General features: G+C 38.9%; 3 protein-coding genes across 12 annotated transcripts in view; all 3 read right to left on the reverse strand.

The window, feature by feature from the left end:
- Window positions 1-5,720, reverse strand: part of gab2 (GRB2-associated binding protein 2) — a 31,456-nt gene extending 25,736 nt beyond the window's left edge. For both annotated transcript variants that reach the window (XM_005735945.1, XM_005735944.1), the window contains exon 1: window positions 5,349-5,720. In XM_005735945.1, coding sequence (XP_005736002.1) covers window positions 5,349-5,420 — 72 coding nt within the window. In that variant the 5' untranslated portion in view covers window positions 5,421-5,720. The remainder of the gene's footprint in view (window positions 1-5,348) is intronic.
- A 622-nt stretch (window positions 5,721-6,342) lies between these two features.
- nars2 (asparaginyl-tRNA synthetase 2, mitochondrial) lies at window positions 6,343-11,953 on the reverse strand. Its single transcript, XM_005735946.1, has 14 exons — window positions 11,625-11,953; window positions 10,589-10,698; window positions 10,365-10,485; window positions 10,126-10,266; window positions 9,953-10,033; window positions 9,744-9,838; window positions 9,391-9,523; window positions 8,781-8,879; window positions 8,634-8,671; window positions 8,470-8,536; window positions 8,223-8,360; window positions 8,000-8,097; window positions 6,645-6,671; window positions 6,343-6,556 (listed from the first exon to the last, which is right to left on the reverse strand). The coding sequence occupies exons 1-14, from the start codon at window positions 11,784-11,786 to the stop codon at window positions 6,412-6,414; spliced, it is 1,455 nt and encodes a 484-aa protein (XP_005736003.1). The 5' UTR covers window positions 11,787-11,953; the 3' UTR covers window positions 6,343-6,411.
- A 12,041-nt stretch (window positions 11,954-23,994) lies between these two features.
- Window positions 23,995-26,868, reverse strand: part of tenm4 (teneurin transmembrane protein 4) — a 144,042-nt gene continuing 141,168 nt past the window's right edge. For all 9 annotated transcript variants that reach the window (XM_005735955.2, XM_005735954.2, XM_005735953.2 and 6 more), the window contains one exon: window positions 23,995-25,541. In XM_005735955.2, coding sequence (XP_005736012.1) covers window positions 24,783-25,541 — 759 coding nt within the window. In that variant the 3' untranslated portion in view covers window positions 23,995-24,782. The remainder of the gene's footprint in view (window positions 25,542-26,868) is intronic.

Here is a 26,868-nt window from a genome sequence, read left to right on the forward strand (position 1 = left end):
AAAAGCTTAAGCTTAATTGATTTATTCAAATATTAATATTTTGTCTTTCTGTCTTTAACTCTTTAGCATGTGACTTAGAATGATGTGAAAATCATCTATTATTAAAAAAGCATTGTTATCAATAAAACGTGTTAAACTCCCCCATACAAGTAGCCAGAATTAGAACACGTGATCTTATCATAAATATTAGACAAAACACTTGTTTTTTCCAGTGTATTACAATGTCCTCAAGAAAAATATTTGCCAATGCCATATACAGAAACATACCGGTATGCGTGCTTGTCACTGTTTTCATTATGACTGCCACAACCACCTGCACCACAACCTCAACCAAAAGTCACTTTGTTTTTCAAACTCCTACAAAGTACTGCCCAAAGGCAATGAGATTCAAATAAAACAGAGACACAACAGCCTGTGTTTTGGCATATTTAAAGCATTTACTACACTTATATTTCATAGTATAAACACATTAACAACCCCTACAAAACTTTCTTAACTGGTAAAAGTTTGGCCAGTGCCCTCCCACCTGTTTTTTTCCACACATGGGTGCATTCCTCGAAGCTCATTCGAACTATCAACCACACTAATTTATCGAAGATATTTAATATTGAAATTTCAGTGAACGACACCTTTAAGATCCCACAGTTTGATGAACATCCAAAGAAGTGTGACAATATGAAAAACAAGCTGCTGTTATTAAAAAAAACAAAAAAACAACCACCTACTTATTTGCTTGCTGACTCAAATGTATGCTAGAAATACACATTTTCCCATCCTACCTTAATCTCAATGTGTGGTATTGATAATCAGATCATTTCACTGAATGTTAAAAATATGCTAACTTGTGGGCGTAACTTGAATTATACTTAGATGTATGCCTCCGTTTGCAGGTGACAACAGCATGACAGCTCACTTGCTTCAGGAGGACGATCTAAAGATAGTCATATGACATCCAAGTTTGAACTAAACGCGTGATTTGTGTCAATTATTCTACATTTGGATTTAATCAGTACAGAAACTAGATTCCTCTAAATGGAGAAAAAACTCCACACGTGGGTGAACATGAAACTAACCAGCATATAGTTTATGCATGCACAACTTGCAGATGACGTCAGTGCATTTTTTTCCTAGACTGCTTTTACCACTTGGGTCAAAAATGAAAACAGAATAACCACGAGAGTTGTTTCGGTCAACTGTTTATAATCAAAGTTGTTGTAGTCTGACTCATTTTTATTTGAACCATTATATTAAACCATGTGCGCTTTCTTAAATGTCATCAAAAAAGCATAAACGATCTCACTGTTAGTCCAAATCACAAAAGAAAAAAATCAATAGGCTCCAATTTCCTTCAGAAGGACACTATTTTGAGCTCGGCTCTTAAGGCTTTCATAAATGGAAACGCATTTATGTACGACTCACCAATTTAATTACTATTCCTGTCATGGGACTTTTTGCAATACTTCCTGTAGGTACCATCCAAAGGAAGTCTGGCATCTGCTATTGGTAGAATTACATTCTACGAGTTCATGGCAAAGCAGAGTATGGCATAAGAAAGTTTCAAATCAGACCATGAAAATATAAATATATATTTATAATCTGCATTCACTTCATTTAATGGACTGCCAATGAAAGAACACCAGACAAAATATATAATAGAACAATCAGTATAACCCACCAAGCAAAACTAAAAATAATGAACAGATTATAAAGCAACAACAAAAAAAAAAAAATCACAGGTCAAACACAAGAATTCTTTTAAGTGGACATATCTAATGATTTTAGCAAAAAAAAAAAAAAATCATTAGATATCAATAGTGTCACTTAAAGCCACCCCAGTGTTGTGGGGGAAAAGGCCCACAGATGAGATGGAACAAGGAAAATGTCTGGAGTACTGGTTGTCTGTCAAAGCAGGAACTGGGAGGTGTTTGGAGTTGACCTCTAAGGGCAAGGACTTCCCAAAGCCCCTCTGCAAAACAACAGCAGACCCGGCAGCTGACAGTGGGACACAGGCTGCTGCTCTGCTATGCCTGCCTTTAAACCTCACCGACTCCCCTCATCTCTCTTCCTCTCTTCTGCAGCGTGCCATCCACAAGGGAAAAAGTGCACAGCCTTCTAAAAGGGCAGGCGGGAGAAAGAAGACGCAAAAGATATCACCTTGCCGATATGATCTGTCTGGAATGTAGCAGCGCTTTACTGTATTTGAACAAACACGTCTGTGATGTCAGATACAACAACGGACAGATGGGGAGAGTTTAGCAAACAGCAGCTTGATCAGCCAGAGAGCAAGAAAGACAGTTTTTAATGTATGCAGTGTGAGTCACACTGTGCGTGATTAATATAGACAACTTATCACAACACATGTCAATACTGAAAGTATCTATTTAGGAAGAAATTGATTTTCTCTTTTTAAATCTTTTTATGACTTGTAATCTTATGTGCAGCACTTTGTGATTCTGTCTTGAAAGGTGCTATATAAATAAAAATGTATTTATTTATTTATTTATTTATTTAAGAAACGAATGAGGAAGAAGCCAAAGAAGATTTTTTTTTCCTTCTTTACAACAAGCCAAGAAAATCTAGTGCAAACTTTAGTGTTATTATTTGCAATGTATTGATTTTATAATGGGAAGATTGTTTAGTACACAGCAGCGGCACGTAGAAGATTGTTTGCAGCTTCATATAGCAGACATGATTAAGCTCGCTGTCTGACCACGAGTGATGAGTAAAAATTACCTCAGCCGAACTATGCAAGAGGAACTGGGAACACACTGGATTCGTCAGTTGTTTTCATGTTCTTTCTGCTTATTCTGGACGTTGTTCAAAAAAAGCAGCTGGGCCACTCCCACCTCCAGCATTAAAACACTGCCCACCTCTGGAACCTCAATCAGCGCCAAAGAGGAGATAAACTCCAACCAAGTGATTTACATTTAGACCATGACTTTTTTTGGTGGGAAAGAAGTGAAAATTAACCACACGTCTGCAAAGCCACTGTCACATGTTTGAGAGGGGCTGCATTTGTGAAGTGAGGAGCTGTTGTACAGTAAGTAAGTCTTACTGTAGTGATTCACATGTACAATTAGAAAACCTTAAACTATGACTAGTCATTACATTGCATAAACATGCTGTCTCCTGTCTTCTCCACTAGTTGCATCCATGCTTTAACTGGCAGTGTTTTGCTTTGCACATGATTTGCATGTTGGGCCTGCAGTGGTAGTACCAGTTTTTACTCTCGCCCTACACTGGAGCAGATTCTACCCTGCACTAAATGGGCTATGTGGCATATTTTCAGAAATCATCTGTGGAAGGTCGCGGGAGACGATAAATACAATGACCAACTATTTCATCAGCTAACTACTGATTAACAAACACGGGCCTCAGCTGGTTTGGGAAGGGCACGGTGGTACAAATGGTTGAATATTGACAGGGAAGTTGTTATTAAGGATTAAGATATATTTTCATAAATAATCCCCTCTGATTGGCACGACTGAACTGAACATTTTAACATAAAACATGGCAGTTACAGCTCCAAAACAACACATTCCTTTCACCTCTTCTACTGACCGATCAAAGTTGCTACCACGTTCTCAAGCACAGCACACCTCCAGGAATGTCTGGAGTATTGTATCTGAAAATATCCCGCTACATTCACGTAATTGCATCAGATGACAGCAATACTGGTAAATAAATGGCCCTGATTGTCCATATAGCCTGACTTTAAGTGGAAGGAATGTCAGATGGACAGATGATCGCATTCACAAGTCTGCCTGTTCTGGACACTCCATCTCATGACTCTGTTTTCTGGCTGAAACAGTGTTTGTGTAGTTGTTTATAGGTTATTTTTCAGGGTGAGAAGCAGTGTGAGAAGGGCTCCGAGGCTGCTCCCTGCGTTCTTGCTTGCAGTCCATTATGTGGGCTCTATCTTGCCTTGAGAGGTTTTTTTTCTCTCTCTCTCTCTGGTTGTTTATATAGTACTGTAACCAAGCAATTTTTTTCCTCTGTAGTATTGCAGCTGCCTTTCCATACTGTCCATGGTGGTCTCTGTGTAAACATTAGCCAGCTTTAAGTGGAAGACAATGACTAAATGACCGGACAGCATCTGAAGACATTCAAGGATGGATTTCCAGATGAAACAGAGAGATGACATCATGGCAAAATCAGCTAGCAGGAACATGGAGAGGCCTGGTAACGCTACACCATACAAAAACAGTGGACAGCTGTATTTATAGGAGATTGTCTCATGGCTCTATCTGCCTTCATAAATCCTATTATCTGATTTGTAGCCATTCCCCTGCCTAGCATCCAGCAAGAGACCAGCAGCTTTGGCTTATATAGACTTATCAAAGCACTCAAGTGTTGTGACATTAGTTGACTTGGCTAGGATGAAAACTGGTCACATCAGTTGTTGATTAGACATTACCTCATCATATTTGGATAAAACCAAACGACAGTTTGCGTGCATCTCAGCTCTTTAGCCAAAATTATAGACAGCTGTCATCTATTGCACAGGCTTACCTCCATGTTATTATCATAGATCCCAGCGGGTGGCCTTTCATGTAAAATCTGCTGCCATTTCATGTTTTTAGTGGACTCCACATCAAAATTAGGACTATAAGACTAAAGTACAATTTCCAACACCATTTTTTACTAAATGATGTTAGTTTTCTAAAATATTGCAAATTGTCTGCTGTTTACAATACAGAAGCAGTTAAGTGAGGGTTTAATATCAAGTGGACCTTGATGGGATGGTTCAATAAATCCTGCATATAATCAATAATGTAGTGCTCAGTATCCTCTTGTTTTAGTTTGTCTATATCTATGTTAGATGCACACACACACACACACACACACACACACACACACACACACAACTGTACAGTCAGAAAGAGTGAAAAGATCACAGGAAACACAGAATACTGTCTCATCTGTGGGACATGAAGGTTTTAAAACTTTGCCCCTTTACACGCTCTGTTCTGCCTTCAGGCTTACATTACAGAGCACCAAAGATCAGTAATCATTACAAACATTAGTTTGTTCACTGTGCAATCGGATTAAACCCAGCGACCTTTGAAAACCTTTTTGTATTTATTATCATGTTTTGTTGTTGTATATTAGTCGTTTCTTTTATTATGAGGGCGTGATGCTGTAAACTGTCTTCATGAGATCTTTACGAGTTAGAAAAAGGATGCACCGGCTACAAGTAAACTATACGAGTTTGACAGCAGTTAATATCAAATGACATGAACACAAAGAGTCACTTTGGCAGAGTGAGAAAGCAGACAAATCGGGAAACTTCTGTACCGATCAAACTTCTAAACGTAGACAAACTAAACGGAAGTGCATTCACTTACATATCTTCTGAGTTTTTTCTCCGGTGGTGATTTTCTCAGCCAGCCTTGGAAAATGATTTCTCCGCCGCTCATGTTTGTCAGTGTCTGCTGCTTCTTCTCGCTCTGAAACTGCGGTTTGCCACTAGTACATGATGGCTCCTTAGGGCTTGCCTGTTCAAAGTGCTGTCGGGGTTTGGCTCTCCCTGCTGCTGTCTGCTCCCCCCATTTGATAAAAATCAAAGTAGTGATGGTCGCAGATTTAGACAGTCGCTCCCAATGGTACCGTGTAAAACAAGAGGCGTGCAAAACGGTGCGATTCTGCTTTTAGGCAATTACGCACGACCGGCTGACGAAGAGCCGCCGCCAAACTCAACTGATGCAGGGTGAGGAAGTATCATAGGGTGTCTGCAGTTTGTTTTCCTTAGATACCACGCCCACCGTGAATAGAGGGATGGGCTGCACTGGGATGAACAGGATGGGGGAAGATCTGCTACTAAACAGCTCCCCAAGCGACTCCGGATAAAACAATATCAATTTGTCTCTAACACAACGAGCAGATCTAGAAGCGATTTTCTGTTATTTCAAACCCCGTACATTATTTTTCTCTAAATAATTAAAAATAAAAAAAGTTGTATGAGCCCATAATGTGATCCAAGTATAGTTCGATATTATGAAAGACAGAAGGCAGTTTCTTAACTTTCTGCGTTTTGGAAAAACAGATAATATGGATTCAGGTAACAAATTTAACTTGGCAAAAAATTGGCATTTTCACACTAGTTGAAATGGGAAAAGGCACCATCTGGTGGGAAGTTAACATCTTGCTCTTAAAACCAACCTTGTTGGAAAAGTGAACCAGAAAATTAAAAGTAACCAGGTAATGCTTCCCTAGGAAGTATTGCTCATGTCATCAACTATTCCTTGAAAACTAAAATGTATCAATTCAAATTCTGGCAATGAGCAATTCCCATTATAGAAGCAAACACAGAAATAAAAAAAAAATTAAAACAATCCTGAATATTACATTTATTTAATGTTTTCAAGACATACATAACTTTAACACATCCAAAATGCTTGAATTGTTTTTTCACAGAAGACAAGAATGAGAAAATCTTGGGAAAGGAACGACATCTTTTATGTTGTCGACACCAAGAATGCATTGCAAATATCGCTCAAATCCCAGTCCAAAGCCGCCATGAGGGACAGAGCCAAAACGCCTCAAGTCCAGATACCTGCAAAATTCACAAGTGTTTTTAGACTTCTTTTAATGTCCATTAAAATATCATAAATATACAGATGTTTTTACTATTATTACTTTACCAGCTATAGACGTCTTCTAATCCAGCCCTGGAAAAAAGTACAATAATTGACATGAGATCAAGTTCTACAATAAATGTATGATTTCAATGGTTTTGTCCACTGCTGCATGAAAGTGCCACACAAATGCTCCGTATTTTGCACAGTACAATATATTCTTTTTTGTTTACAAACATCTAAATTCCTTTATATAAATTACAAGAGATGTGATTAAAAAGTTACAAGACTCCACCCATAAAAATAGAAAAACAATCATTTATGTAAAGCTGTCTGAACTCACGCATCAAGGTCACCTTCTTGTTAAACTCTGGACCACTTGCAGCACTGCTTCTAATTTCATATTGCTCCCTAGATGGCCTGTTCTGACCACCTGCGCACCCGAATTTCCAACATGAACCTTAAACTTGTGCAAACATCAACTTCCGTGACACAACATTTATGTCAAGGATCCTCATTTGTAATGGTAGCTAGATCTCTGGGTAAGACCCAGCGACCCACAGGAGATTTTAGTGGATGTGCATGCAGTGTCGATGTCTGAAGATGATCTATTAGGTCAGGAGTGTGAGAGCAGGCAAGGTGTTTTTTGATTTATTCCTTTATTTTAATTCATGTGCGAGCTGAATTCCTCCCCCAGGGTCAGAATAGCAATGCAGAGTTCTACAGTAACATCCTGAGATATCTGAGAGAGGAAATCCAGCTAAAATTACTTCAACTTCAATGCCATAATGTACCTTCACATAGTGCAATGAAACATTTTGTTTGGCCACAGAAACGCAGGTGCAGCGATATTCTTGCCAGATTTGCCCCTCTGCAACTTTGTTCTCTTCCCAAAAATGAAATTCAAGTTAAAAGGTCACCATTTTACCATATCAGAGGAGATCCAGCATGCATAAGTATAAAGGGACTGAACACAGACACAACCTTGGACAGGAGATCAATCAAATTTAGATCAGGTATGGTATCTTGATTTTTATGGGCAGAGTCATATAACTTTATGATCAAACTTCAGAAATAGCATCCCTTAAAAGTTTCCTTTCAGTGTAATATCTTTAATGGGCAGTGAGGTAAAACACTAAGCCATGCAAAATAGATGCTAACCCATCTAGTCTGATACAACAAGATGTGTCAGAGACAAGGGAGGGAGGGGGTGAGGGGTGGGGGTACAGAGCATTTTCTTTATTTTAATCAGCCTCCGCAAGACTTAAACTGCACCAGCTGGCCCGGAGTCTCACAGGCAGGATTATGACTGCTCTGAATGCATTCATGAAAAATTCTAAAGCAATTGAGGATAAATTGAAAAATGTAGTCGAAATCTTTTGGCATAAGCCTTCCTATACTCGTGGAGTATGAATTCTTACTCTTCCAGCCGAGCACTCAGCAGATTCAGCCTCTCCTCTCTTAGGGAGCCCCCACAGAGCTCTCCAACTCCTGGCACAAGAAGGTCCACTGCAGCTGCCTGCACAACAGTCAAAATCAGCTCAGATATGCAAATTACTGAAATACCCTAACTGACATTACAAAGAAGGAAATGAGAGGTTAGATCATTCATTCACCCTGTTATACAGTATAACTGACTCTTACTGTACGCTCAGGATGATCCTGGTTGTCTCTTGCATAAAAAGGCTTCAGATCATAAGGATAATCAGTGACAAAGACTGGAATGTTGCCACAGTGTTTCACCAGGTATTTCTCGTGTTCTGTCTTAAGGTCACAGCCCCACTGTAGAAAAGAAGAGCCGTGTGGAATAAACTTATTGTTAGCAAGCAGAGTGTAGAGGAAGAGATCTAGTTTGCAATATCAACATAAAAATGTAATCATTGCCACTCACATCTGTTGGGAAGGCAAATCTCTCTGAACTGCAGCGCAGGATGTCTATAGCTTCTCTGTAGGTAATCCTTAGAAAAGACACCAAATATTCCTTCAACTTTTGTCTCCATATTATTTATGTCATCCACTTTTTAAATGTGATATACAGAAAAGGAATAGACTTACACAGGAAAGCTATTCTTTATCATAGCATCTACAGTGTCCTTGAGATATATGAATGCAAGAGGAAACACATAAGTTGAGCTAATAATGAAGTCAGACAGAGTAATGGCTGGAGCCAGGTTATGTCCCCAAGTGTCCTTCAGGACTTACCCTGTGCCCAGGAGTCACATGCTTGTGAAACAAATCCACATCCTCCACACAGTGAGCCAATACATGCTCTGTGGCAAATCTGAACATGTCCTCCATAACCTAAGGAGCAGGCCAAGTTTAATAATTAAAGCTTTCCCAGGCAACTGTGCACAAGGGCAACTTTAAAAGTCACATGGGGAATTTGCAAAATTTGAAGTTCAGTACACAGAAATTATATGATGACATCAGTTCAGTTTATTTTAGATGCTTTTCTAATCTTACTGATCACACAGAACACTTAATACTACAAGCCACAATTAACCACACATGCATACAGCGGTTTATTTTGTACCATTTCAACACTTTATTTACCTCAAATCACAACCACTAACCTAGCAAGCATGGCTTTAGACTTTGGCCTAATATAGGACGCAAACTTTCAAACAAAAACTGACAAACAGAACAGCAGACATCTGTGAATTTGAGATAAGGGAAGCCGAATTAATCTATAACCAGTACAGAAATATGTAGTATAGAATAAAAAGTTAACAGGTTATTCAATGTCCTGTTTGACTGACAAATAGCATTTTGTATCTGAGGTCGAATACAGATCAAATATGACATAGCTAACCTTAGTGAGATCCTCTAAGGACTGTGTGAAGGAGATCTCTGCCTCTACCATGTAAAACTCAGCCAGGTGGCGTCTGCTTTGGGAGTTCTCTGCACGGAAAGTTGGCCCAAATGTATAGACTTTAGAAAAAGCCCTAGAAGAGTATGAGTTATAAGTAGAAACATACTTTAGTGTACATAGCTGAATACAACTGATATGAATATGTAAGCTTTAGAATGTGCAGAAATTGATAAAGTAAAATGAAAGTAAAAAAACAATACGATTAGGCACTTAACATCCAATAGTTATCTGACAACAACGTAAAGTAAGTTGATTTCTCCTGTAATTTGTCAACTTTCTGTAGTTTACCTCACCCTGACACCACTTCCAAATGAAGTTGTCCAGACACGGTCAAGTAGGCTGGTACAGAGAAAAAGTTCTCTCCATCTGCATAATCTGGGCCTGATGGCTGTGTTAAAAGCGGGGATTTCAAGTTTTCAAACAGTGTCATAAATCTGCTCAGACTAAAGCACGGGGCTTTAACTTTAAAAAAACAGAGCTGTTAGTGTGTTTAGATGCTCACCTCCACCTGAAAGAGCTCCCCTGCCCCTTCGCAGTCATTTGAGGTGATGATTGGAGTGTTAATCTCTACAAAGCCATTGTCCTGGAGGAAAAAAGGTAAACAATTAAAAAACAAAACAAAAAAAAACCTCTTGCTCCTCATTTTTTATGAAACTCCTCCACTGATGTTCTCACCTTGAAATATGAGTGAATTGCTGCAGTGGCCTCACTTCGTATCCTCAACAGGGAGCTAAAAGCATTTGTTCTGCACCTGAGATGAGGAAATTGGCGAATATACTCAAGGCCATGTCGCTCTTTGATTTTAAAGGGAAAGTCCTTAAAAAGAAGAATATAAAACAAAATACAATAAAACTGTGATTCCTATAGCAACCATTTAAACAGTTACAAAATGTGTATGAGAAATTTGTTCTTACCACAGGGTTGCATTCTCCAACTACATTGATTTGCTTAGCATCAAGTTCAACTGGTTGTTTTTGGTGTGGACTTTTCTTAAGAATGCCCGTGACTTCAACAGCACTACCAAATGTGAGCAACCTAAATTTGTGAGAAAAACAAAGAATATTCTAAGCATGCACTTTTCATGTCAGAAACTCTGTGGCAAAGAATTGTCTATAGGGAGTAATGCCAAAATGCTTACGGATCACTCAGCTCTGAACTTGCGACAACCTGCAATGACTGCAAGGAGCTCCCATCATTCACATGGAGAAAGACATTGGCTTTCTGAGCTCTAACCGAGCGAACCCATCCCTAAAACAAAGACACAGAACAAACTACACTCAGCTATTCCATCTGGTAAAACAAAATGTGCACATTTTGCATACATAATCAGGATGTTGGTAATTTGAGAACTCACTGCTTGTTCTTTCTCAACATGGCACATAAATGCATAGAATGTGGTACAATATTATTTGAAAGTAAGTGAGAAAGTGCAGCATTAGGCATTAGGGTATGGGTGTTGTGATGTACTGGTACTAACAATAACCATGATCATTTCAAATGGAATTCTGAGATCATCAAATTGAATAATGAATTAATAATACTGCACTTAAGCAGATTATTTGTGGATTTTGTTTACATCCGATATGTGGAAGTGACCTTGGGCAACATATTGTAAAAAGAAAACCCTCTATGAATGTGTGAGTGGTCAATAAAACTAGAAAGATGCTACAAAAACGCAGCTCGTTTATGTTTATACAGTTATTTTTATGGACTCTTTCTCTCCACCTAATAATACACTTGTTTTGAGTGTAACTTAGAGGCAAAACAAGATGTTTTACTACAGTCGCATAGCGGCATAGTGAAAATATGATAATGTGGTGATGTAACAGATTTTCAGCTAGTGATGGCTGGGAGTCAGCAAAAAAATATTTAGGGTTAGCAGTGGTTAACTTTCACAAATACCAGTTTAGTTTGTCGCTACTTAACTTCCACGCATGCACCCAGGCAAATTAGCATAAAGTGGTTTTTACAAAAATTGTTATTTATTTACTACCTACAAGTTTCAGCAGAATTTGCATAAGGGTGAAGTTTGTTTAGCAGATTCTTAGCAATCACATATAACAAGCCACCATTGTTGTGAGTTAAGCTGCAAATGAGCTGAAGTTCCTGCGGCAGGGTTGATCGCACAAATAAGCGCGGTTACCAGAAAATACTAACCAATAAAAATAACTTACCTGAACTTTTATGTTAGATCCCAATTCTGCCCCAGATAGCGCTTGGGACACTCTTAGTTTAGTTGGTGTATTCTTACAATAATGTCTAATACCTGCCGCTATTCCCCGAGATACTGAGGTGGCTGATGCAAAAGAAAGGACTTTAGCTGCCGACTGCAACATTGTGACAAATGCTGTTGTTTCAGACGCAGAACCTGCTAAAAGCACAAATGCTACTATCACAATCTGAAGACTCAGAAGACAATATATTTAACAGGTGTATTAGATGCACCGCATTTTGTCTGGAGTTGACTTTCAGATTTCACGCTGTCTGAGACTGAATGCAACGCTTCCTGTTTAGGTCATTCGCCATTCGTCCAATCCAGTCACGTGGGTTATTAAACTCCAATCACGTTTCTGTTTCTTGCTGCAGGGAGTTGTAGTGTTATTTAAAGACGAACGTATAAAAAAAATTACTCAGGAGGGTTGGAATTATTATTTTTCCACAGACATTGTATTAACATTGGATTATTTTAAATTAACAGTATAATCTACATTGTTTAGTCGTATTTATTTATTTATTTATTTATTTTCTAACAGGGGGAACCATAAAACATGAAAATACTATACACTGTTCAAAGCTTTGTAAGAACCTTTGCTGCAATGCCCCTCTTACTCCCCATATGAGTAATGACAGTGCGTCGATGGATTTTGTGATCTTGGATGTATTAACGTGTCAAATGTCCCATTACCATTAAAAATAAAAAGAAGGGGAAAAAAATCTCTCTTCAGGTAGATTGGTAGAAGATTTCACGCAAAGGTCAGTCAACCCCGCTAACTTCCAAAATTTCCAAAACATTTTCGGCTGTAAAGCGAACACATGTGGAGTGAGTCAGGAGTGTAATGAAGCAAGCCGAACAGCTATCACAGCCACGTGGAAATGTTCTTTAATCTTTCGTGATGTATCTGCCGTCAGTGTGGGGTTCATTTGCGCGTAAACCTCGTTAATTCAATACCCACAACGACACTGGGTCTCTTCCCACCATTTGCTGCTGGAGTAAATCAGATCACGCCAGCAATATAATAAGATGCCATGGACTATTATTCACCTGGTCTCGCCTGTCAGCTTTGGAGCCCCTGACCAGAGCCGGGTGTCTCCACCTCCGGCTGCTTATGACACATCATCATTAAAGTCAACATGATGCATTTGAAACGTTAGCAAGGTCATTGATATTAATTATCTCCAGCCTGGATGGAGCAGTTATGTCCATGGCCTTATTTTAACAGGAAGCAGAACAATTCTATTTTTTGATTAATTGACAAAAAACATAAAATGCTTCCTTTTTCTGTCATTTTTGGCATCTGGATTTGAAAACCCGCCACTTTCAATACCCCAAAATTAACTGTATGAACTGTATGTATCCTCCTGTCAGAATAATGAACTGGTCTCCGTTTAGTTTAATGTCGCGCAATATCTTACTCTACCACAAGGTAGTGCTGTAGCTCTATGATATTTCTTCTCCCTTTAAAAATCCCCACCTAGTGTAGATTTATTCATTTACCCCCGAGTTGCTTCCAATATATTATTCATTTGAAGCTCCGAGGCCTACTGAAATGAAAGCAAGCTGGCATTGTTATGTTCTCTCTGCAGTTCTACCAACCACAATGCAAAGGACCTGCTGGCTTTGGTTGGCAGCGGATAGTCCAGCGCACAGTCAGTTCACGTTGCATCCAAAACTATTTTCTCCGCATCAACAGGAACAGCGAGGTTGCAGTGCCCACAGTGCATAGCTCTGATTGATTTGAATTTTTTTCCGTGACAACTTGCACGTGGGAGAGATACTTGATGGGGTGTCGCATTTTTTATTTCCACAGATTCTCATCCTCCCACAAGAACCACAAAACAATATATGCACGAAACTAGGTAAACACAGTAGGGGTATGACTTTAAAACTGTTGCATAACTACGGGGAAAAAAATAAGAAGAAAAGGGGAGAAAAAAAGCAAAGTAAAACGCTATTCCTTCTATAACAAGAAAAGAATTAAATAGTTCTCCCTGTTAGAACTGTAGCTCCTTCTTCTTTTAGCCTCTACAGGTAGGAGAGTTGTTTGGCAGCGGTCTGACAACTGCAATAGAGCTTAACAACTTGTTAAAATCAATACAAGATTAGTCAGCAAAACAAAGGATTTTGCTGTAAAAGCTTTGATCTCAGGAGGATCACTGAACTTGGAGGGCAAGTGCATCCCCATTGACAGCCTCCCCATGCCCCCTTTCACCAGCCTTCAGCTGCCCCTCCAAATATTCTGCATTCTCAAAAGGAAGGGTGCATTGATTTTATGTAACATGGGTCGTTAAGTGCTGATTAGACCATTATAGTGATGTGATTTCAGGGAATGGGTTTTGGTGACAGGCAGCCAAACACAAATCAAAAGGAACTAACAACCCTTACTAAAAGAGATTTGGGCTGCTGCACTGCTTTACCTATGACTTACTACTACAATACTCTGTTTGTGTGGGTTTATATGTAATGTGCCAGTTTGAGCAATCTCCAACTGAGTAAACTGCTCAAGATATTCACTCTGAAAATGATACTAACCATTACAGATAGATCATTTTTTTCTTTGTAAAATAAAAATGGTGTATTTGTCCTTGTGCTTAGATAGTCCATCGATTATTCCTTTAAAACAAAAAATTCGGACAAACTCTTTATACTATTTTATAAAGCAAAAATGCAATGGCTGCTGTTTCTCAATGCTCAATATTTGTGCAAATATTGTATATATTTTGATAGAAATATACACTATTAACAATATTATTTACACTGTTTAAGATTTTCCATCTAATTTGCTTGTAAAGTAACATTTATGAGCATCTTTTGAAACCTGTGTCTAGAAAATTCTGCAAAGAAAAGGAAACATAAGACTATCTGACATCATGTTAGGCTTTCCCTCTCAAAGCGGAATAAATTAATCATTGTAGGAAAAATAACTGCAATTGTTACTGTGGGGTTGTCCCCTGTCAGACCAACCACGATGATTACATTCATCCTTTTCTGTTTTTACTCAGTGTGTACTTTGTGTTAAATGTGTTCCATACAGGGTCTGTTTTTTTTCTCGCGAGCTACATCAAAGACAACTTTAATGGCAATCACCTTGTGAACACTGTGTTTTATAAAGTTCTTGCTAACTTATTTTTTTTTAAAAACACTCTTCTGGGTCAAATTTGACAGGTTCCTGTGGAGCTACGCATCTTGCCCTGCTCAGAAGTCTCCTTATAATTCACTCCCTGGCTCAAGGTTGGCAAGGAAGAGCAATAAAGTTGCTTCTCTGATTGCACTATTTTTCTCATACTGTGCCTCACAATGTGTCACAGGATTTCTGCATTGCTTTTTATGATATATTGTAGCAGAGAACCATCAAGTCAGTTCATGGTCAATAAGTTTACTTTTTGGAAGCAACAATCCTATGGATAAGAGGGTGGTGACTACTGTGTGCCAAGTTTCTAAATGTGGCTTCAAAATCTACATATATTCTAATATAGAATGTTTTAATTTTGAAGTGAGAGGAAATCCCCCCTCGTGTACAGAGGAGACAGTATCACAGACAAGAAAGTTGGACCATTTACAATACAGCTTTAAACTTAAACAGTGTCTTTAACAATTTGTCATTTCAACCCTTTCTTTTCTTTCACTGGAAGCAGTCAAAGACCAGGCACTCTTGAGATAGTTAAGAATAGATGATGAAAAATAGAAAAGCAGAGGGGTAATATCACAGTATTGTTACATATTACACATAGGCCACAGTCAAATGAAACAATTCATTCTCATCCGCTCCACAGCAGCATCACATGTCGGTTTTGGCTTTATGAGGACATAGTGTGGGCTCTGCTTCATTTCCCCAGGTTCCTTAATTTAACTTTGCAAGAGCTGGACGTGGCTCCCTTATCCTCATTTACAGGATAATTTGCAGAAATCATCCTAAATGGTAACTCTTAATTGTGATGCAGGAATTCTAGTTTTATCTATGTAACACCACAGGATTTATTTTCTTAACTTGTTGGGGGTGTAGCTTGAGAATGCCTGTCTAGGGATACTCACATAGCACATCAGTGGGATGTTTTTATAATCCGCTGCTAAACCCAATGTCTTTCAGGATATTCAGCTACTCTTCAGGATATTTTACTGTTATAAAATGCAGCTACGTTGCTGCTGTGGCCAGTTATTCACTTCTCCATAGCACAAGGAAAGAAAAAGAAAAAAGAAGATTTTTGCCAAATTCTGTTCTCCACTACTTTTTCAGCACACATATGTCCTATTTTAAGAATACAAGCTAAATAGTTAACACAGTTAACAGCAAACCACATATGAGCAGTGAAAATAGCTCTTTTCAGCTTGTGTGGGAACATTACTCAGCAGTAGCATAAACATGTCCTTCCCCTACTGATATATTTCATTTACCTTACAGGGGATGAAATCTGGTTTCATTTCTGTGAGCAAAACATTATTCCTTTATATAATAAAAATAACTTATTAGCTTTGTAAAAAAAATCATGTAATTTGAGTTGTGAGGCTTCAGCTGGTCCGGGGCAACACCGTCTATTCTGTAGGCAAGAATTTTCGAGACATGTGCATTTAATCACAAAGGTCAGAGTGCTGAAGTAAATGGTGTGATACCCCTGGGGCAGTTGTGTGTCTTTGCCAAGGGCAGTTTTGAAAAGTCAGTTCTGCAGTGTTATAATGTTCTCCTACGTTATAACACTTCCGCTCACGCCGGCACACATCCATCTGTCCTTGTTGTGCCCTACTGTCCTGCTCAGGTGATCTGAAATTAAATATATTTTATTATAACACATAAGCCAGCAGCCTTATTTTCTTTGAATTTCATACATATGCAACCATGTGAGCAAATGCTCTGTCAGCATATAGCAGCATAAATCTAAGCCTAATTATGTTATTTTATCCAGACACAGCAACTAACCTCTAATTAGCCAAACAATAAATGGTAATGTCTTGCTCTTCCATGTGGCCATTTGAGTTAAACTCAGTGCAGTAAAATGGATATGCAGCATTTCTATTTTTCAGTCACTTATATACACAATGGCCTAAGACCACGTGCTATTAATTATAAAACAGTTAACATTTACCAAAATTTGGCATCTTTTCACATCTACATTAAAGAGAAAGTTTAAATTTGGTAAAATAGAATGACAAAGAAGCGTACTTAAATACACAGAGAGGAAAAAGCAAACAAATATATATTTTTAATAGCATCTCTGCTGCACCACAACACTGTCCTCCAGATGCCTCTGATTTGTGCATCTGATTTATTCATGCAGTCAATTCCAATTCAAGCACCTTTGTTGTAGAGCAACAGAAACAGTGGAAAATCATCACTTTTTATTTGATAAAACAAAACAATGCAATGTAAGCTGGGAGTTGGGACTGTAGCTGCACACCTCCTGAAACATTATGTCATGATGAAAAGAGCTGGTATTGTGTATATTCAGCAAACACTGTTTTCTGGAAAGTCTCTTTCTGTGGCAAATTCTACTTTTCGAAGTAAACCTTTTTGTGAATCTGTTCCTCTATTTCCCAATATATTTCTCATTTCCTCTCAGTGACAGGAATTAAATACAGGAAGTGATTTTTTTTTCCATTAAAATTAAGTTTTGATAGTTTTTGACAGCATCACTTATCCCACGAAAAGTAAAGAGATATTTTTATTGAACTATTATTGTTTTTCTTCACAGCTGATTAACTGGAGACAAAATCTATGTCTATGTATTTATATCTGGTTGATATTTTTCAGCGACATTTTATTAAAGTAAATATGTTATTTATGTTTACACATGTTGTTTAGTAGCTACAGTGATGATAGTGATGGAAACTGAAGGAACACAAAGCTGCTCCGATAAGCAGTCTCTAAAATCTCCACATAGAAACATAAAAACTGTGCTTCCGTGCGTGTGTGTTTGTGTATTTGTCCGAGTGTGTGTGTGGCCTTTCTGTTTCAAATCTAAACAGTGTTGAGTATGCCACACACAGGCATCCTTCAAAATATTTCAAAAAGATCTTTCAAAAAGAAAGCGATTGAAAATCCTGAGGTTAAAAACATTTTTCCCCTGACAGAAATAGTAATATTGTTTTCATTCTTTTTCCCTGCAAAATGGTTGCGTGTATGGTCTGTGTGCGGCTGTGGAAGGGGCTCAGCAATTTTACACGATCTACATTTTAAGAAAAGTCGATAGAAAAAAAATATGAAAGAGAACAAGACTGTCTAATTTCCACAACCTTAAAGTTGGACTGGCAGGCTTTTTTGTGTGGTAAATGAAATGAGAGGCCTGGTGTCACACAATTCAAATGCACAACGTGGAAATAAATCTCCCAAGGCTGATCTACATAATAGTATTCGTAATGGGCCCAACAAATCTGTAACCAAAACAATTCTGTCAGGCTGACTTCAGGCTTTATATTTCAGACAGCAATGCACACAATCCTACTTTCAAAAACAAACATAGGAAACAAAACATCTGATTTCTGCGTGTTGCTATTTTTGTTCTTTTTAATAAGAGAGGCATCATTTGCTGAGAACCTCTATTGTCCTGTGGAAAGTGCAAAACAATTTCTACGAATCACTATCTCTAATATTTAACGATTTCTTGATCCAGTAGTATGCAGATGTTTCTTGCATTTGTTGACTGACATTTCATTTAATACAAACTGTTCATGTGTGGGTGCCATACAGACCATGCACTTAAAAAAGTGTCAATAAGGTTAGCAAAGCGTTTGTTAAAAAGCTGTCTGAAGCTAGAGATTGCTACTAACTAGAACCTAACTAACTCTTCACTGAGTGGCAGGTATAAAATTCCCACCTCTGACTAAAGCAACTAAAGCTTGCACAAGCTAAATTCAAACAGCTCCAGTCCTCAGCTTTTTGTCAATAAACAGGTCTGTTGTTTCTTTGATAAATTGTAACTCTAAAGCCTTCATGTGTTTTTCAGCCATCTCAAAAAAGCACATGAAGCTCATTTAAACTAACAAAACTGCTTCCAAAGTATATTGGAAGAAGCATCAGAGGTTTTAGAAAAAGGATTTCAACACTGATATACTAACATAACCTACTGACCAAAAGAGAGCTGACTCATTTAAAGAATATGCAACCTTTTCTACAGCTTTATATATTTTTAATACGTCTGTGCCACTAAATGTTTTGCAGCAGCTCAATCCTATTAAATATACATAAGCCTTGTTTCAGCCCTGACGGCAGATTATCTCCACCGAGAATGAAAATTACATTGCCTTTCTGGTTTCTCGTTGCATCTGCCTATGATTAACATGTTCTCAGTTTCAACGCACATTTATATGATGAGAGAGAGCTGGTTCTCTGGACGCTCTAAAATATCTTGCAGAGAAATGTTCGCATCCTACGTTCATGAAACTTTTTAAAAACACTTTTCATACCGTTGCCTTTACTTTTTATCCCCGCGGTCCTACTAAACGAAAAGGAGGAGAGCCTCTGACTGATCATTGCTGGTGCTCACGTCATAGACAAAAATCAATAACAACTATTTTTTCATGGATATAAAGTACTACATGATAAGCTGTCTTAAAACATTAAGCATTTGCTAACCTTTCAGTCAACCCAACTGCTTCCAGACACTGGGTTTGAGTGTGTCCTGATCCTGTGTTACGGACAGATTTGACCTCAGGCATAATTAGCCTAATAAAAGCATTAGTTATGCTGTCAATATGATTTGCATAATGTGCCAAGGCAGTTTCATTCCTGAATGCAAGCGGTGTCCGAGTGACTTAAAATGCTGCAGTGACATTTCTTTGGGTCCTTTGTTCACACCTGTCAGGGGAAATGTGATGGGAGATGGCGGACGCAGCTGTGGCTTCCGCCTCCAGTGAGTCCACAAAGATCCTGAAGTCCAGTATACATCAACCAAACAGCAGCAAACATTTCTAAAGCAGAAATAAAAGAGTTTCATCTTATGCTGACAGGATTCATTTCTTACAGCATTGACTCATAATCCATGAAGGTCAGGATGAAACGGAGAAGTGACATAATCTTAGTATTTTCCCAATGAGAAAATACATAAAATAGCACAACTGACTTACATTATATAAATTTTCAGAAAAAGTAAAGCATTTTCTAAAATATGCAAATACATTTCTCTCTTTAATACATGCAGCGGTAACAGCATCTAATTTTAACACTCTGCAGTCACTGTGCTCCCATTAAGAAACCCCACATAGAGCATTGACTTTGAGAGGACCAGCTTTGATATTGCTCCACCTCACAGGTTATCAATTGTCTTGGCTATGTGTGCCTCCGTCAAAATGACTTCAATACCAAAAGCTGTGTTATGAGTCATTTACACTAGTTCAAAAGTCAGAATGTTAGGTTATGTTGCCCTAGAGTAGGGCAGTAAAAGCTATCTTACAGGGCTCTTTAGCCTCATTTTTAAGAGAATAATGCCTCTCATATTACAAGCATGCAGCACTGTACTGTTTAGGGTGCTAGTACTGCACATTTTCCATTTCCCTTTGCAGCATGAGAAGCAACAATGGCCTTTGGTTGACCCGTGGAAATATGACACGTTGAAAACCATCATGTCTTTCTTATTTCCAGAGTTCAACTTCGCTGTCTACTTCTGCTGCTGCTGTGTTTTGTCATCAAGGTGGGCATTCACATGAGACCTAAACCTTGAGGACAATTCAGTCTCACCTCTCTATGGCCAGTTGGTTTACCATTTCTTGCCCCATTAATTTTTATGATTGGTCCACCATTTGCATAACTGGTAGAGAAGGGAATGTGGACCTGAATGATTAAAGACAGAATAAGAGGCAGTCCTGTTCAGTCAGGCATATGGTGTTATGGGGCTACACAGCAGATGTGGACCATCATACCAACATTATTTTATGGATGTCGGGAAAACTTGAACAAGTGTAGCCAGTCATGGAAAGGTGGTGCTCTTTGCCAACTACATTGCTGATCTGAACAAAATAGATGCAGCTGTCTGTCATGTAATAACAGCACCTGAGACTGACAGGCAAAAGAAAACAAGAGACAGCAGGTGTTTCATTTTTGTAGTTGTTTTCAGACTAAGAAACTGATTCATTGAGGGAATGGATGGCTGGTCCTCAGTATGAATCAACCTTTTACTGATTTTAACAGGAAATACCTTTGGCAGTGTTTATCCAACTCAGGTCCAGAGTGGTAAAATTATCAGTGAGAGGAAAACAGATGAAGTGTGAAAGCAATGTGAAGATAGAACTCAGCATAGGTAATGAGAAATACAGCAGTTCATGGATGAGTTTTAGAGAAATGCTTTTCCTCCACTGGTTACAGTGATATTAACGTCATGCAAAAATCACAGCTGTGTTCTTGGTTGGTCAAAGAAGCAGTGGTAGATGTAAAGTGGGATCAAATCCACATTTTGGCTACATCCCCAAGCAATGGTGGAGACCCATCTTACAAATTTAGTTCCTGCCCATCCAGCTGTTGACAACAAAGGCACAAAGGAAGAGCACAAAGGAAACATGTCAACAAAAGGAGCTGAAATGATGTTTCTTTGTTTGATTAACGCAAGCTTTTGTGTGCACATTTTAAAACAGACACTGATATCGTGTTGGATCTGAGTTGCACTAATATCAAAAGATAATTTTTCCTATTTGCTGCCATCAGATATATAGCTTTAATTGATTTAAAGTGCAGATTCTGTACACCCTGCCACACAAATGGCAACAGCAAATTTGTAAGGTTTTAACGAGGCTATTCATCAGTATCAGCAGTAATTCAGTCCTTACTGCTGGCACATAGTCTGCTGTTTTCCTCACCCTTTTTTTACTTTAATTTTTTAGCCACATAGTAAGGTAGCCACAGTTGCTCTTGGCATCAGTATTAACTTTACAGATAAATTTTTAGTTTAGAAAAAATCGACTCATCCATCATTGAGGTGTGTCGTAGCAATTATTGTGGAGGTCAAAGTGCTGTTATTATGATTCTACCAAAGAATAAGGTTCTATGAATTAAAGGACACTCTGACTGCACGTGCTCTCTGCTAGCAGGACTCTCTGTTCCCTGTAAAGAAATCCTCTTTGCCAAAGGCATGTGAGGCTCAAGGCTCAGACTATCTCAAGAAAAATGAGAGTCACAGATTTGAAATTTCCTTTTGGTCAGACTAGGTGAAGCAATCATCAGAGTGTGATCATTTCTTGTGATGCTAGGCCTCCATACAGAGAGATCAGCACTTTCCTTGACTCACATCAATGCTAAGTGAATAAGAACAAATGTGAAAATTCGGCCTGCTTACGTCAAACGGGCCATGTTGCTTTCTTCTGGGCAGCGAGCTCAGCTCTGCCTGCAGAGAGTGTAAATGTTCTAGGTTCCCTCGCTGCCACCACATACTAGCAGCTAACTCCCGCACCACCCTGCCTGCTAACAGGATTATCCCCTGAGCTGCACTTACTTCAACAAAGTTATCAAGTTTAAAAACAGTCTCCTGGTGGCTTTTGTGATATCAAAGGATTGGTCCTCAACTTTGACAGATTAATTAATAGTCAAGTTTTGCAATGCATCCCTCGAGGCCTGCTCGTCTTATGCCAGTTAAACACATTCACTGCAGAAAAGTTTATATTAATAGACTGCACTTGATATACTGGTGATTCAGCCACATGTTCAGTCCATGTGAGAATTTAATAAGTTCAATGTCTAAACAGGTGGCAGAGCGTGTTTAACTAAATAACGGCACACGGCGAACTATATTTCATTATCATAATGCATCAAATTAGCCTCATTAAAGGCTTGTGAAATGCGTAGCAGGGTGAGAATTAACATTTGTGTAATGTGCCAAGGTGTAATGTAGATATGAAAATCTTCACAGTCCGAGGTGGTAGGAACATGAATATAAGGGAAGGTAACATAAGTGTGCTGTGGTTTGAGATGCAGCGATAGATAATATCATCCACAATAGACTGTGTATAAAACAAACGCAAAAAATAAACACAAAATATTCCCTTTATTTTTTTTTTCTACCTTAAGACTACACAGGGTCACTGATGTAGCTCTAAGAGGTATCTACATTTGCATTTTATTTACAGCTCACTTTGATGTCCTCATATTTACACAGTCAAATAGAAGCGCTAAAAACACAGTGTTGAGAACAAACCAAAACTCGAAATGAGTCAACTTTAGAAAAAGATACAGTCTTCTGACGCAACAATTCTCAGTGCAATATTCCACAATGCAAATATCCATCATTCATATTATGTAGAACATACATATATAGTTTTTATTTTAGTTTTTTGAAAAATGTAAATGAATCAACCAGGAGCAGGAAAAAAAACCCCCACCCATGTCCTTTTCACTTTTTCACTTGAGACACTCAATCATGCTCTCGTCACACGAACATGTTCAAATGTTTTGTGGGAAAATTAGCAAGTCAAGAGTGTGTAGTGGCTTGGCATAGTTCAACAGCTAACTGAATTTAAATCAATATCACGATTTCCAAAATAGTCTTGACTCTGCGTCCGTTTTCAGATAAAGAAACATTAAGTTGTCCCTTGCATTGCCCACCGACGGAGATGCATGGGAGTTAAAATGTGATCACGAGAGTTATTTTCAAGGTTGCCATGTATAGACGACCTTTAGTCTGTAAACGGGAAGTAGTACACCTGCAGGTCTAATGCATTTCAGCCAGCCATGGGACCAAGCGGAGCCCTATCCTGGAGAATGAAAGCACTTTCAAAGCTGACCTGCAGGCAGCCCTTTGGGCAAAGGCAATTTGTATCTTTCATCTCACCCACAACACAACGCAAAGCCCATCTATCTCAACAGCCAATATGTTAATGTACCGTGTATCACTGATGAGATTAGTCACTGACCCTCTTTGTAGCCTCACTTTTATAAAGTATTTTTATCCCGAGCTTTATGTGACTGGACATTGTGATGAGGAATACTGACTTAAGATCACTGATAAACAAAAAGAGCCTTTCATATGCAACCGAGATCAGTAAAATGCATGTGGTCTGATGAAAAACACAGTAATTGATTTAACTAAACCACCTTTCATAGTTTATTCCATGTGTTCAAACACCCTTAAGCGTTGTTCAAGTACAACAATTAACAATAAAAGGGACAACAGTTCACATTTTTTTAAAATTCACATTTGTTATACTGTTAATTCATATAGCTATTTATAAAACAAAACTAAAAGATAACCCCAAACCATTCCTGTAAAATACCTTTTGTAGTTTAATACAGACATTAATTCCACAGTATTTTCTCACAGGGTTGGCTTTTCTCTGTTTTTATAATCGAGTTGTTTGACCACAGTCAAAAGAAGCAGAGAAGAATTTATTCGCTTTTCATTTTGTTCATAGAGAAAAAAAAAAAAGTCTGGTTATAAAATAAAATACACACCAAATAAAAAAAAGTGACCTCACATCCCTTTGTTGGCTCCACCACATACAATTTAAGCTTAATTAAGCAGTTTTGCTAGTTTTAAAGTTCATAAAAAAGGCCAACATGCACAGTCACGGTGCACCGAAGCCTTCCAAGCTAAGACCACAAATGAGTATCGAGCTTCCTCTTTAAAAAATTACAAGACATCACACAAATGAAGGTGCTTTGACAAGTTCAGCTGGGTTCTGATGAAGGGCTCTACCGCCAACAGAAATCTCTCTCATTATTTATGGATGACTGGGGCTATGACGGTTTCAAGTATAAAAAAGAAGTGATTAAAAGAGAAGGAATCTCCTTGGCTGAGGCGCAGAAAAAGGCAGAATAGAGCAAGCTTGTGAATAACAATCTGCAAGTCTGGCAGCAGAGTGAGCCAGTGAACATAATGCATTACCAATACTCCTCTTGGATTCCTTTGAACAGAATCACCAACAGGGATGAGGAAATGGAGTCACAAGACATCACAAATTTTCATCCTCTAGCAGCCGCACTTGGAGAGCAAAGACTGTTAAAGAATCTTCAAAAGGAGAAGGGCACTCTTCTATTAATACAGTGCAACTGATTGCAACCATGTTGTTTTCTTTTTTCAGTATATTAAAAACCAAGTTGAGCACAGTCAAAGAAAAAAAACATGTGGTCATGTACACAACTGTCTTTGGCAAGAAGTCCCATGTCCTACATCTGAGTCAGTCACTCGAGAGCCTCGTGTTCATGTCACCTTCGGCCCATTTCACTCTGTCTCATGAAATGAATGTTGTTGACACTGTCTGCCAGCTCAGGGTATTGGTCAACTGAAACCATGTAATATCCATCGTAGCCTTGCACCTTCCCTGAACCTAGGAGCTGCTGCTTCTCTCCTTCAGTCCAGGTTCGTGAGCCCTCTTCTCCATCCCTCAGTCTCTGGCGCTCTCGGGCCCAAGCTTGGGCGACAGCTCTCTGCCGAGCCAGCTCCAACACACGGGCTTTCTCCTCATCCATGCTACTGCCATAACGAGTATTCAGACACAGAGCGCCATACTGTAGCTGAATGTCAGTAATGCGCCTAGTCCTGCCATTGACAACAGTGTTGACCTGAGACACTGTGACATTGACGCCATTCTCTAGTGTACGTCGGCCCACTGTCATACCAATAAGGGCCAGATCTCCCTCCACTGAGCCCAGTTTGACAAAATAGTGGGTATCCATTCCCATGATAGTGAAGTGGAGGTTTTCAAGGTAGAATGCATCGTTCAGAACTGCAGCCATGCGACGGCCATCTTCATTGGCCAAGCTGATGATGTCAGCGCTGATGCGACCATCTCTGATAGCAAATTTGACCCCCTTGCCAAAGATTGAGCCACCAGAAGCAAAGATCTTTTTATCTTCCGTCTGAGGGCATCCAGCACTTTTGGCTCTGTAGATCTGGCCAAAACGTTCCAGTTTTACAAAGGCCTTCAGCTGCCTCTGAACTTCACACTGAACACCCAGCAAAGACTGCAAAAAAACCACAAAGACAATACTGTTAAGTTACGCAGCCCCCGCAACAGCTTCATACACTCAAATATATATTTTTGGTCATTCTCTGAGAAAGAGCTTGTTTGAAATCGTTCTTGCGGATATTTCCCAAATATTCACTCGTGATTGCTTCACATTTTGATTTGTAATCTTTATCCTTATCCTACTTTGCATGTGGAATAAGGAGCACAGTCTGATTTCAGATACATCCTTTTCAAATCTGAGATTCATACTGCTTCATTAACACTTCAAACATTTCAAACTCAGTGCTGTGACTACACAGCATGAGCGATTCTTTTTATATTAACGTGAGGAACATTTGACACTAAATAAAGTGTAAAGTATACACTACAATGTACACCAAATATATATATACCTTGTGAGTGGGTGCGTGTGCATTCCTTCTTTTTTAATTAGACATCTTTATAATGTTACATGTTGAAAATAACAATGAAAATGCCTTTATTATTGGCACATAAATCCATAATGCTTTGATGCTGTGAATGATGCAGCTTCAAAGCATCGCAGCTGCCCCTACTTTGACACATAGTTAAGGTAGGGGCAGAGGTGTTTGTCAGCAAATGCAAATCTCCCTGATCATTTATGACAGGCATGATATTTTGAAAAAGGGTGAAACAGTCATGCTGTGCCAAATATGAAACGGGAATCTGCTGGTAACTAGTGTATATTGTTCCTTAAGGGTTTACAAATGTGTACATACCATATTGCTTTCAGCCAAAATTAATACTTTGTCCTAATGCTACTTGACAAGAGATATTTGTCAGGAAGAAAGAAGCATGTTAAAAAGAGGAGAATGAAATTAAATGGAAGCCAGCCAACACCACAGTATCTAAGCAGCAGAAAAAAAAGCTCTCAAGCATCGCGCCTTCTTGCCATCGCCTAAGATAAGAGGTTGTGAACATCCTGAGGAATTTTTGTCAACCAGTCACATCTAAAGTTTCCCTGACAGTTTCTAATTCCGTCTCTCTGTGCTTTTGTTAAAGGATGGCTAAGGGTTGGAAGACTGGGTGGGGCTGAGAAATGAAGAGCAGGCTGCAGTGACCGGCATATCTGCCTGTTCTTTCACGTGACACCACAACCTGCTTCAAGAGGAAACAAAAACGGGGGTTGGGGCAGCTGTACTGTAGGGCCCCCAGGGAATCATTGCCTGGGGGTACGCTTCACACCATGCCACTCCATGTTTGTTTACCGTGCCAGTATGTGACACGGTCAGCTGTCCCAGGGCAGAAGAGGAACAGGGGGCAATGTCCTCCACTTTACTAAAGCAGCCTCCCAGGACACTCCC

This window comes from Pundamilia nyererei, unplaced genomic scaffold (genome assembly GCF_000239375.1).
Source record: "Pundamilia nyererei isolate P.nyererei 1_Seehausen unplaced genomic scaffold, PunNye1.0 scaffold00066, whole genome shotgun sequence".
Classification (NCBI taxonomy): Eukaryota; Metazoa; Chordata; class Actinopteri; order Cichliformes; family Cichlidae; genus Pundamilia; species Pundamilia nyererei.

Bases quoted from the DNA above. Each gene is read 5' to 3' on its own strand.
- nars2 (XM_005735946.1), bottom strand. From the start codon at position 11,786: ATGTTGCAGTCGGCAGCTAAAGTCCTTTCTTTTGCATCAGCCACCTCA. The intron at 10,034-10,125 runs GTGAGAACATCA...TTTTTCCTCCAG, and splicing joins CAATTCACTCATATTTCAAG to GACAATGGCTTTGTAGAGAT. The intron at 8,880-9,390 runs GTTAGCTATGTC...CCTGCTCCTTAG, and splicing joins CCTTAGAGGATCTCACTAAG to GTTATGGAGGACATGTTCAG.